This window comes from Lipophrys pholis (assembly GCF_963383615.2).
Source record: "Lipophrys pholis genome assembly, chromosome: 2".
Classification (NCBI taxonomy): Eukaryota; Metazoa; Chordata; class Actinopteri; order Blenniiformes; family Blenniidae; genus Lipophrys; species Lipophrys pholis.
This window is the reverse complement of record NC_137636.1, coordinates 35,734,944-35,748,695: the sequence shown is the minus strand read 5'-3', so window position 1 is coordinate 35,748,695 and position 13,752 is coordinate 35,734,944. Positions and strand designations below refer to the sequence as shown.

The following is a 13,752-nucleotide window of genomic DNA, read 5'->3' as shown; positions in this document are numbered from 1 at the left end:
AGTGATTGAAACACTGGTTCTCAACAAGAGCCAGTTTACGATTCCCATCCCAAGCTTCCACCTGATGTAATGAGAGAAAAACTCAAAATGAACTATGAAGTCACTCCCACGGCTCACACTTCAAGTGAAAACGGAAAACTTTTGTTGCCTTTTGGGTGTTTGTTTACACAGCAATGGTGCTCGCAGCCACTGAAAATTGCAAGGTTTTGAGAATGACTTCTAAGGTGGAAGTTTTTGAAAACGCTCCGCCTCCGTATCCGTGGAAACAAAGAAAAATGCAACTTTTCTGAAATGCTGCTTCACCGTCTGTCCAGACAAATGTCGGTGTAGTCGCCATTGTTAATGTTTACAGCCTTTTTTTTCTCTGTGCTTGTGTGTGCATCCACACACAGTGCCAACCTGTGGCCCAACATGCTTTAGTACACCGTCTCAAGTGTTTCTGCCATATCTGTGTAAACAAACATTATTTTCTGAATGTTGCCTTGTAAACGCACATTTCTTTCTGAAACAAAAATGTTTTCAATGGAAATGTTGTGTAAACACACCAAATAATTGATTTGATTTTCTCATCTTCCATCCATCCATTTTCTCCCGCTTATCCGATTCCGGGTCGCGGGGGTGGCAGTCTGAGCACCGTCACCCAGATCACATTGCACCGATTAAGAACCTTTCCTGCGGGTGGTGAGCCCACGGGAAATTTTCTCATCTTCTTATGGTGAAATATATTTAGAACACCCATCAGTGTCCAGAGATATCAAGTGGAATCTGCAAGCATGTTCTAGCAAGATGTTTTTACTTCAAATGTATGGTAACTTTTTGTATATAGCCACTGAACCCATCATTATCTATTTAAATTATGGTTTGTCATTATTACACTTACATCACATTTTGTCCTGAAAGCATATATAGATATATAGAAATATACAGATATTATTTTTTATTCTGTTTTCTCCTTTTTATCATGATTTATTCTTAAAATAGTTCAATGTTTCCACAAATTGTACCGTGCATGAATTTATAGCCTGTGTAGGGAAAACAAAATCCACTTATCAACCTCTCGTATTACAGCATCGGAGATCAAGTGGAGCAATTTCAAGGACAAATCTCCTTTTTGATATTAGTCCGTCTGTACCACATGCCTTCTTCTCTCTGTAGAGCCCCATGCAAGATGGATGAATTTTATATGATGCCATCCATTTCAAGATCTGTGACCTATGAAATGCATTATCTGCTGAAATGTGTGCGGGGAAATGTGAGAAGGTGCTTCACTCTGGGTTTGAAGGTAGAAAACGGGTCATAATTGGTTAAGTGGAACTAAACACGACTGCAGCAAACATCTGTGACCCTGAAAATGAAAAGCAAATACATTTTCAGATATCCTTGAATCTCACTTGAACTTTGAAGTCTGATTTTGCTGCGCGTTGCACCATAACTGGTTAGTTCCAATAACGGGTGAAAGGTGGTGAAGTTTTTAAAGGAAAACTGATTTTATTTTTCTACTTTTGTAAAATGTGTATTTTTTTCTGCAGTTGTAGTGTTGTTATGTATTTGTACAACTTTTTTACAAATGTGCAAACCAAATATATCCACAGCCCGACGAGCATTGCGGTTGTTTTTTCAGCCAAACTTTAGACGTGTTGAGGACAAACAAGTATTTTAAGGAGTTTTCTTGAATTGGATTTTCAGCCAAATCTTGGACCAAAACATGTGCCAAGACACCAAGTATCACTTCAGCCACTAAACAATATTTTTCTACGTTGTTATGGCATTTAAAATACAAAAAAACCTTTTGGTGTGGCACAATTCACTTCCATAAAAATATTGACACATCAAATTAGATGTTCGAAAGACAAGTCCAACAGCAACTGAATCAAAAGCCAAATAACAAAACCGAGCAATTTATCGTGATTTTTCAAGTGAAAACTGAAAATATTTGTCGCGTTTTTTTGTTTTTGTTTACATGACAACGGTGCACTGAGTCACTGATAGTGCAACTTTTTGAAAGTTCTCAGACGATCTCCATGGAAACCTGGGAAAATGTTTATAAGCGTGGTGAGAGCATATTGTCCTCTGTGCACGTGTGTGTGTGTGTGGTTTCATTACAAAAATCTCCAACACCTCCACAACTCGAAGCCTGCCGTGCTAACTACATGGTTTTCAGTGTTTCTGCTGTTTCCCTGCAAATGTACATCGTTTTCAAAATGTTGCCATGTAAACATGAAGATTTCCGAATCTGAAATGCAAAAATTATGTGTTTTCTCTTAAAATGTTGTGTAAGCGTGGACCTAAGTCAACCCACTCAAATCACATTTCATAATATTAAAAATAATAATAAATAAATTATGATAATGTAAAAACATGCATTTTTTTCAAGCAGAAGGTTAAAACAATATGCTTGGATTCAAATCGATGAATGTGTATTTGTGCTTATTAATTAGCAGCTGTATTAATAAAAATGTCTGATTTTTAAAATTAGATATTTGCCTAAGGTTTGCATTTAATGCCTTGTGTTTATGCAAGAAATCCACTGCCCTCGACCACACTGCAGCCCCCCCCCCCCCCCCCCCCCCCATCTTCAGTTGGACAGAGAGACGATAATAATGCTGATAGTGGTGAAATGATAATTAGAGCTGGAGATGGATTGAGCCAATATAGGTGTAATTAATTTTTAAGTGTGAGGTTTATTATTACAGAGGCAATCAGGCTCCTAATGAGGGCCTGATAGAACTTCTTCAATAGTAGAAGCAGTCAGATTAATTGCTCTAGTAGCTTCTGGCAAAGGACTCTGCTTATATTTATTAGACTGCATTTGTTTGTATATTTTGCCCTTTTTTTTTTCTTTCTTTCTTTGTGATAATTTATGTGGACAAATGTTCTTTCTTTGGGTTCATAAACTAAACGGGGACAAGCTGCTGCGTGTGGATTTCACACAGAGATATTATGCTCGCCCTCCCTGCGTACGTGACTATGAATAGATCTTTCAACCCATTAAGGCTCATCTTTTAAATCATGTCATTAATTAAGCTTAGAAATACGAAAGTAATTTCTCTTTAATGAACTTGCTCAATTAAGTCTGCCCTCTTTTTTTGTGGTTTAATCCCACCCTTGCTTTAAGCACTGACGAACGACTCTCTCTCACTGTCTCGCCCTGGCAGTTCCTCTTCCTTCTGTACATTTCGTAACCTGCTCTGCTCAACCTGCCTTTTCTCTTTTTGCCTGCTTTGTCACAGCTCTTTGTTTGCGCCGCCTTTTACCAAAAGGTAGTGAAATGGTCTTACGCCATGGTTTTAGGTAGCGAGCCATCCAGCCGTCATTTGGACAGTCAATATTCGGAAATTCCCTCTAAAATTTTTGTGTCATGGCCATCACCAGTGGCGGATTTTGCTATGGGCAAAGTGGGCAGCCGCCCAGGGTGCAAACTCTACAGGGGCGCACCCTGCACCGGCTCAGATACGCTCTTGTGAGTCCGCCCCCGTCAGCTGCTACAGTTAAAACCAGTTCCAGTTCGCCCAGGGCAGAAAACCAGCCAAACCGCTGTTGGCCATCACTACTTGACACCATCTAATTTTGCCTAAATTCATATTTTTTCACCAAAATTTTGCAAATTATTGGCTCGAGTACACAACTTGCAACTGACTTCTGGTTTGTTTTACGAATTTTTCATTTCCCAAATGTTGACACACGTTTGAATAACTGCACATCATTCATGCTCTTCAGTGAAGAATAAACATTTCTTTGATGTGAAAATGCAAATTTTGATATAAATATGGACAATCATGCTTGTTCTATCACCGATTTATGTGTGACTGTGGCATTCTAAGACCTTGGGACTGAGCTATAGGAGGCCTGCAGAGAACGAATAAGATCTAATATTCAATTAAAAACGAACAAGAGGATAATAGAAACTATTTCAGAGTTCAGAATCTACAGGTGCTCAGTTTAGGGGTGCAGGTAGAAGCAATGTGTCAACTGCAGGGGGCATAAACAAGTACTGTACATGTAGTGAAGTTTGGAGTGAGGTGAGTCAGGTACTTGTGGAAACCATCACCAATGAAAAGAAGCTGTTAAGGAAAAAGACAACTTTTTTACAAACAAGAAAGGATATAGGATGCATCAGCAAAAATGTCAAGGAGAAAAGGAAATATATTACTGTTAAGAAGCAAAATCTACATGTCACAATGTAGTATTTCAAACTTTTTATTTTCATATAAACAGTAGGTAAACATTTGATATATGGATGTGACTTCCAGCATGTTTTCAATTTACAGTCATGCTTTTTACAATATTTCCAATTAGTTCTTTAACATGTTTCAACAGCCTGCTTCCATCTCCATCAGAAACGTGGTCTGGTGGCAGCGTACCTTTTAATCAGAACGGCGTTACAGAGGTGTGAGTGACCTGTCACATCCGACATGCAACACCGCCGGATGACGTTTCTGATGAAGGCAGAGGCACGCCGTCAAAACATATCAAAGAGATGTTTAAAAACCTGCTCGTCTGAACAGGGGAAAACAAAATACATGTGTAACAACTCTGGTTTGGAACAAAAGCAAAACTAAAATTAGCAATTAGCATCTGGTGTTGCCATGGCAACATCAACAAAGTAGCGTGTTTGCTGTATGTTACCCCCATTACAAAAAAAACATAAACAAAACGTTTATGACAATTTTGATTTAGACGCATTATCATCAGCATGTTAACCACACCGATAAGCCATAACATGCTGACCGCTGCTGACTGAGAACAGCCCACCCGAGCTGCATTGTGGGAAATGCTCTCACTCAGGAGATCACCCATCACAATTCAGCCCTCATCTCATTGGGGCGGCACGGCTCGGTTGGTAGAGTGGTTGTCTCCCAATCACATGGTTGCAGGTTTGATTCCCATCTCTGCCTACCTTCATGCCGAAGTTTCCTTGGGCAAGACACTGAACCCCAAACTGCCTGTGTGAGAGCTCGAGTGGTTGGAGGGGCCGATGGCGCAGATTGGCAGCCTCGCTTCCGTCAGTCTGCCCCAGGGCAGCTGTGGCTATATACGTAGTTTACCACCATCAAGTACGGAATGAATGAATAATGGAATGTAAAGCATCTTTGAGTTTCCAGAAAAGCGCTATATAAAACCTATGCATTATTATTATTATTCATCTGACGTGTTCAAATCCTTAAACCTCAACTTTGAGGACAAAATGTTTAATTTGTGTCTTTACATATATATACAGTATATTTCCCTTTCAGTAGCAGGTGCCATAATGAAGACATGATCAGCAGATTTCACTTAAACTGTTAGTGGTTATAATTATTGTAACTGCATTGTTCTATAACATTAAAATGTGCATACATTGAATAAAAAAGCTATATATTTTTCCACCAAAACAAACAAATTGTTAAATGGTCTTCAACATTCCTCATAGTAAATGTTCACATAATGTGGGTTGATTGGAAGGTACTCATGTTGTTATATCAGTGTAAGAACTTATATTCTTTTTTTTCTTTCTGTCTGCACATTGACGCAGCATACTTACCTGTAACACTAGCCAAGATGAAGCAAGCGAAAATGTGAAGCAAACCAATGCATGCTCGGGTTTTTATCTTGGTTCTTTCAAGTACAGAGCAAAAAGGAGCTCAGCAGGGTGTCCTTGACACGGCACTTCAAATCTGCTCCTGATACACAGGTTGGCTTCTTGCACAATCACCGAGTGTCTGAGTGGGCGAGCAGGAGCGTTTGTAGAGTGCTCGTGATTATCATGATAGATGTACATCAAACCGGTTTGCACTGGGAGACCCTCATCTGAGCACATAATAATAAACACAAGTTTCACTTTTTGTTAGGCAGTCGTAACACCGCTGCATTTTTCACGACACCTCCAGTTTTTTCTTTTGAAATAGTTTAATCATCTCACTGCTATTCTAGAAAAGTGCTTTAAAAAGCAGTTTATCTTATTTTATTTTATTTATTATTTAAGCAACACATGGTCATTGACAAATCATTTATATGGTAGAGTGGGAAGATCCCAGCTGAAAATGAATGAAAGTCAGTGGACACCATGGACAGGTCACACACAGTGAAAGATAATCCCCTGCACACTAACACATGGTGACAAATTAATATGTCAACTCGAACGTTTTTCCCCAGTTTTCGGGTATATCCACACGACGAAGAAACTATTTTTTTTTCTCCCCGGCCTTCTCCCAAAAAACGTCTATCCACATCTCACTATGAACACGGCTCAACACGAGGCTTCAGGGCATGTAGTACACATGCCAGGCCTTTAGGGGCGCTGTGACTCACCAAACACAACAAAAATGCAGAGGAAGACAGACCTCATAGAAATTTAGAAGCAGACTCCTGCATATAAACCACTATATAACACTAGTTTTACAGGTATATGGCTCCGCTCCTTCTGCTTCCAGCGTCAGTAGCTTCACCGGAGCTTCTAGTCCGTGATTGTTGTAGTTATTAGGTGACGTTGCGGACTGCGGTGGGGGGAAGAGGGACGGCGATTACGTCATCTTATTTCCACGGATGATCGTCTTTTCTGACTTTGCAGTCCACACCCCGGGGGGTTGGACGGCACGAGCCGGGATTTTAGAATTTGGGACTCTGGGATCCGTGTTCAAAAAATCTCTTTTTCGGGCTCCTAAAACACCACCTCATGTGGATGATAGGCCAAAAACAGCTCGTTTAAGTTAACCGGTTTCCTGGTGTGGACGGCCCCTTAGTGCAAATAGCATACAGACATGCATTGCAAACGACTTGAACAACCTGAATTCTTTCAATTGTTTTTTTTGTATTTTTAACGGGTCATATTATACAGCTTTTCAACACTTTCACATGGGTCCCAAAATATTATATTTAAAGTTAGTTGCCCCAAATCCAGCTTTTCCTTGATATTCATCAATTTGAATATTGGATCATATGAGCTGCATTCAGAATCTGCTGTGTCTGTGTGAGCTGGAGTGGCTCCGCCCACGCATGCTGTTGCATCCATGCACGGGGTATCATTTATGTAGGGATTTCTTATCTCACGGGGTACCATTTATGTGGTGCAGTTTGGCAGTTTGGCTATCGATAATGATTGATAATTATCAAAGATGGTTATTAATTATGTTATTGAAAATGTAATCTGATCTGTATCAGATACCTCGGGAGCACCACCTGTTTAACAGGAAATGATAGCCAATTCAGTTATATCAGTCTCATGAGATATGATAAACAATTAACCTGGAATTTGAATTAATAGTTAAATTAATTACAATTACCAGAATTAAAAGTAAAGCTTAAAGGATTTTGGAGTTCTTGACACAGAAGAGGTCGACATTTCATTCACCTTTGTGCTCATTAATAAGACACAGATTCTAACTATCTAAGTATATATAGAGAGAGAGAGAAGTGGAGGGAGTGTTTGTGACCTGGGACAGAACTACAAAACAAGATGGCGGATCACAATAAACTACATCCAGAATGGCGGTTATTAGAGAGTAGGAAGGCCGTCCTCGGTCTCCACCAGGTGCTGGAGAACAATATAACATGAAGCTCGTCTTTAGCGTTGCTTCCTGAGTGTCTCTGTTAAAGGAACATTTCTAGAATGAGTTTCTGTGAATGTGATTTTCTTTGTAAAACATCTGGAGTCGTCAGACGGTGTTCAGTTACTGTGTGATGTTGTCTTTGATGTGAAATGTGGAGGATTGTGAGTTAACAAGTTAGTAAAGCAAAGATTAGCATGCAGACCCTGTGTGTGTGTGTGTGTGTGTGGCAGAGCTAACGTTGGTTTACAGGTTGATAACTACTAATATCATGATCAATAGAACTCAGTCACTGTAATAGAATCTAATATCATGATCAATAGAACTCAATCACTGTAATAGAATCAACACATCTTCATCAAAGTTAACCAGTTCTATGCAGAGCATCAGGTTTAACTAATCTCAGGTATTTGCCCAGTTGGTTGTTACCACTTCCTTGAGGTCTCTGAAGAAGGAGTTTGGTTCTTGTCCAGGCTGAGAGAAGCTGCTGCTCCTGTAGCAGTTAGCATCTCCTGCTAACTGTGGTTGGCTGTGTTCAGCAGGAGGAGAAGAAGACGAAGTTGATGATTCAGGAGAGTCTTTCTTTGCAGCCTCCTGGTTGGTCCCTTGTCCAGACCAGAGGATCTGGTCACTCAGGTCTGTGGTGCTTCTCCTGCTTGTTGAGGAAAAAGCACAAAGAGGTTCTGTGAGGTGTCGTTTCCCCGGTCTCGTCCTGGAGAAACTGGTTGGTCTTCCCTGGTTGATGGGAGATCAGATGCTGGGTGCTGGTCTCTCTATCCGGGGAAAGGTCTGACCCTCGTGGTCGGTCAGAAGAGGAGTTGAGGCCTTCTGTTGCAGGCCTCTGGTGTTAGCAGGATGCTAACGCTGGGTGAGCTGCTATCAGTAGCTCTTACCTCCTCAAACAGCAGGAGCAGAAGCTTGAAGAGAGAATCTCTCCAAAAGCTTTTGGTAAGGTGGGGGCATTCCAAGGCGTTAAATCCTGAGAGCCTCAACCAATGGGTGACTGGCTGAGCATGGGTCAGGGGAGGATTTGCATGCATGGGGCTGCAGTGGCAACAGGACCCCCTTGAGGTGAGATGCTCAGGGACTAATGAACCTTAGAAATGAACCACTTTTTCTGTGGTCTTGTGAGATCCCACACATGCCCATCTTGGGAAGAGGAGGAAGTACTTCCTCTCGTGGTGCCATGTGCCAGACCAGAGCTGCCGAATTGTGGGAGGGTCAAAGGGAGGGCCTACCTTGCCTGGGATTGGCTAAACCCCTGATGACACAATATAGGGTTTGATTACTGATTGGCTCATTGGAGCAACACACTTTTTAAAACCTGAAACAAGTGAGAGAGAGGACAGACTTTCTTTGTGTATACAGTGCCTGTATGTATTAGGAATTGTGGCTACTTGTATTGGAAAAATTACACTTAATAGTTCCTTGTTGTCTGGTTTGACTTTCAAGTCACTAATTAGCCTAACAAGCATGTCGAGAAGTTACGCACTGGAAAAACATGCAAACTCCACTCAGAAAGTCTCATATCTAGTAATCAACGTGGGATGTTCTTGCTCTGAGATTATAACTTGTATTAACATATTAATACATGTATTGAAATATTTCATTGATGCCACTGGCTTATTATATGATGTGATTTTCTTTTCCTATGTTATATATATTACCGTTTCAAAGCCATTAGCTGACAGGCCATTTACTCAACACTGACGGATTATTACTTTTTAGGTTTATATTTTGAAAAGGTTGTATAACTCTAATCATGAAAAATGGCGTTTGCATTTGGTAGTTTAGCTTTAGTCTTCACTGAGTTTCCAGCCGCTCCCAAGGGAAACACACGTCTCTTTAGCTGTGCGTAGTTCCCCTCCCTTTACCAGATAATCACTGACCTGGTTTGTTTTTTATGTGAAAGACGAGTAGAGCGATTCTTGTTTTTCAGAGCATTCAGCTTTGAGGAAAATGGAAGCGGCTGCTGGAAGCAACACTGATGTGAAATCTGAAGTGTACAGTGAATATCTCCTGGCATCAAAGCATTAAAAACATACTTTTTTATTTCCTAGAAGAAAAATTAATAAAAGATATTAAAAGCCACTTCCATGAATACGTTTTATTCTCAAGAATAACCACTTGAAAGAAGGATTTTTACTCCGGCGTTACAGTGATCTAAAAATTCTTTAAAGAGATTTTTGAGCAGACTCATACACACACACACACACACACACACACACACACACACACACACACACACACACACACACACACACACATATGCATACCCACATCAGCCCCGGCCTGTTATAATGCAGACTTCTCAGCTGTCACTTCAATCATCTCGCTTCTCCTCTTTCTTCTCTTATCATATATCATCTAACATGTAACAACCTAAAAACGCCATTTACAACCCTGTGTGAATGGTAACAAAACACCAGTGTTTGCTCCAGAACTGGGATTCTTTTTAAAGAAAAATCCTCGGGGGAATCACTTCGTGATCGACGAGATAGATTCAAAGCTTTTCAGCTGCTGCTGCTGCCGGGGCGAGATATCCAAGACATAAAGAACAAACCCAACTAATACGTTCCTCTTCCCTTTTTCTGCTCTTTTTTTCTTCTTCTTTTCCAGCCTTCTGTGAGGAGGGATGTCGGAGTGGAGGGACCTGTGTGTCGCCCAACACCTGCGTCTGTCCCTCGGGATTCACGGGACGCCGTTGTGAGACAGGTAAGAACCAGAGCACCGCTGGCCTGTCAGGTTAAGGCAACATATTGGTTATAGGAGTCATCTCACAGAGTCCAGTTCAAGTCGGGGCTTCTTTTGTGAGTGTTCTCTCTTAACGTGTGAGTTCGCTCTACAGAAAACATGCATTCAAGAATATTTGAATAACTTGGCACTGACAAGCATTTTAGCATTTTCTCTTCATAAAAGGTTGTTGTTCACTTGTCAACCCTTGAAAACGATGTCCGTATAAATGGCTGTGGCTCACTTGTTAGAGCGGTCGTCTCTTAATTGGAAGGTTGCTGGTTTGATTCTCCACCTGTCGCAGTGTCCTTGAGCAAGACACTGAACCTCAAATCGGTCCCGATGGATGATTGAATGTCCTGCATGGCACCTGGCTCCATTGGTGTGTGAATGAATGAATGGGATTTACAGTGTATAGTGCTTTGGGACTGCTCAAGCAATTGAAAAATGCCACATAAGTGAAATTCATTCAACATTTTACACAGAAACATTTAGATGCATAGACTTAAAATTCAGTCCGAGATACACCCCCATCCTTTATTGTGCTAATGTTTTGTTTTGTGGGGTTTTCTTTGTTTTGTTTTTTCAGTTTTAATTTCCCTTTCTTTTGGAAATACATGATACACTGTTACTTGATTTGTTAATGTTCCTTTGGGAAGAACATTTTGATAAATAAAAAGTAAAAAAAAAAAATAAATAAACAGCAGAATCGCTGAAAATTATGTAGTTAGCATCTCAGACCACGAGTTGGTGCTGTTGGTTGTTTTTTTTTTTTAAATGAAACCACACACACATGCAGACAGAGAATAATACGCTTGAAATGTTAGCAATGACAAGTACATGGACACTTGTATGGATAGATGGATTGTTTTTACGGTAGAGCGCATACCTTCGCCAATGCCACATGTGTTTTGCGGAACTGAGTCAGCGTTGCTCGCATATTAGCTCATATTGATGCTCAGTAGCCTGTCAGGCAGCAACATCACTGTGACACACTGAGCGAGGGTGTTACAGCCCACAGGCTGCACGGCCTCGCCTCCGCCTCTGTGTGTGTCTGTTAGCATGTGCTGTTTGACAGGACGCAGCCTCACAGACTTCCTCCTGTCCTGATGTGGAGCACTCTTATTGGAGGATGAGGGCTGATTGGATCAGCTCCACCCACCAGCTGAGGCCATTTAAACAGCTCCAGCAGACTCCTCATGGCGGTTGATGTGGGAGGTGTCTGCTCAGTCTGCCTCCAGAACCTTGGTGTGTGTTTAAACTAGTTTGTGATCTTTTAAACTCTGCTCCACTCCGATCTTTGAGTGAGCAGTCTTTAGTTAAACTTTAGTCATCTTGAATTGTCGCCCTGCAGTTTGGTGAAGGTACCAGCTGTTTTGTTTTGAGTTAATTAGGTGGTTTTGTTTATTTCCATTTGCCACTTGTGTTTAGCCAGTTTGTGTTGTTTGAACCTTTAGTTAACTGCCTTCTGGGGGAGAAGCTGCCTTTTTGATGGATTTAATATGTCGTTGTATAGTGATGCCCTCCTGTTTTCCCTTTTTGTTGAGCAGTACCTGTTTGGCCATCCTTCATGGTATTGTTGTATGTGTCTTTGGGTTTCTATTTGATTATTGTAAGCCTGAGAACTACCAATAAAACCCTCACTTCACCCAAACTCACCAGGTGAATGTTATTTCCTACATCTACATCCTTCTCTGAGCAGAGCCGGGTAACAGAGGGACTCAGATAAACCACTACCCGAGTCAATACCTTCACATCTGTGTTTCTGGATACTTGCCGAACTGAGATATTGGTTATGAGCTCCAGAGCGGAGTTAGCAGCGCGCTCGCAGGCGGCTAACGGCGGCTTCCTTGCTGCAGCCCTGACTGACGACTCACCAGCTCCAGTGTGTCTGCAACGGGGGAATTATCTTCCCTCTCCAGGAGCTCTCACACTGTAAAATCGTATTGATTGGTCCTTGGCTGATGACAAATCATCCCTGATGATTTCATGCAATTTGGGTCAATAGTTTTTGCAAAAAAGTGGGTGAAATACATACACGCAAACCAATAAAATACACGCAGACAAAAACATAACCTTCGCCTCAACGTTTGCTGGTGAAGGAAGAAATGGCCACACACTCATGTGGAAGCCAATCTAATAATAGGATACACAAAATAACACGTACTTTACATTCAGCATGTTTGCCATCATATATATGGAATATCCTGCATGTTTGGAGCTAAATAACGGGAGGGGTTGATGCTAGTAGATTAAAGTAAAACAAAGTAATTTACTATGTCTGGAAATGTTTGCGTGGTTTATTGTTGCATGTGTTTTTACTGTATTTGAGAAGCATGTGTGGATCGACTGGGTTTTCAACGGTGAAGCTGCTGTTATTGCAGTGAAAGACTCAGCTGGCACGCCACAACTTTCATTCACTGTCTCTGGAACACATTTCCTGTGTTGTAGCCTAAAGTTTGACTTTGTGAATGATCAGCTCCTCGACTGTTTCGTTGTTCCGCCGGTTTAATCCGCTGTAATGCTCCAACATGTTAGAATTCCTCCACCAACATGTCCACACTTCTGTGCTTGTGAGGGCTCAGTGCTCCAGTCAATCTCTTTGTTTGCTTTGAGAGCAGAAACAAACAGAAACAATACCGTTTGTGGCAGATTGTGTTTGTCTAAACAGAACCTAAAGCACACAAAACTCTCATTTCAATACTTCTGTTTGCACTTGATGCTACTCATTTCTGATAAAACACCCGCATAAGTGAAAGAGGACAGAAGATGAACAGAGGAAACATCAGCTAAATAGTCATTAGATTGGTGTGAATGCTTCTTTCTTTATCTCTCTCAAGTTAACTTCCTGTTTCTAAAGTGTTGTGTTTTAAAGTGAGCATAGCAGAGACGGATTTCTTTCTCTCCCTTGATTTTGCTTTCTTATGTACCTTCTTTCTTTGTCTTCTATTCAATCCCTCAATTATTTTTTTTTTTACCATATTTGCTTTTTCTCTCTTCCTTTATAATGACTTGTCTGTTGCCACTCGAATCATCTTCGTCTTCTCTCAAGACTCATGAAATCCCTTTTATTAGTCAATTTCTGTTTAGTTTTTATTTCGCCAAAGATCCTTATTTCGGAATACTTTTAAGTTGATTTAAAATGTTTCATAAACTTCAAAAATTCAATTACAACATGCCACTAAATCTTTTTTTTTGGATGGTAACTGTGCTATTACACATTTTTATTTTGTTTTAAATTCTGTTGGAACACAAACTGTAATATTGGCGGGTGGTCCATCATTTAAACCCATAATTTAAAAACGGTGGCTCAGTCACACTTTTTCTCCTCTATAAATTTGGCACTTTTTTGAAAAAAAAAAGAAAAGTTAAAATATTTTTGTTAGTGGCTCCCAAGGTGGAACTTTTTGAAAATGCTCCCTCCCCCCACAGCAGTTCCGGTCCCACCCAGTGGACAAACCACACACACACACGCGCACACACACACACACACACA

The 13,752-nt window shown here is 40.8% G+C and overlaps 1 protein-coding gene across 1 annotated transcript in view; it reads left to right on the top strand.

The window, feature by feature from the left end:
- Positions 1–13,752, top strand: part of LOC308125541 (protein kinase C-binding protein NELL1-like) — a 430,629-nt gene that overhangs the window by 355,433 nt on the left and 61,444 nt on the right. The window contains exon 15 of the mRNA XM_080489392.1: positions 10,143–10,238. Within this exon, the coding sequence (XP_080345518.1) occupies positions 10,143–10,238 (96 nt within the window). The remainder of the gene's footprint in view (positions 1–10,142; positions 10,239–13,752) is intronic.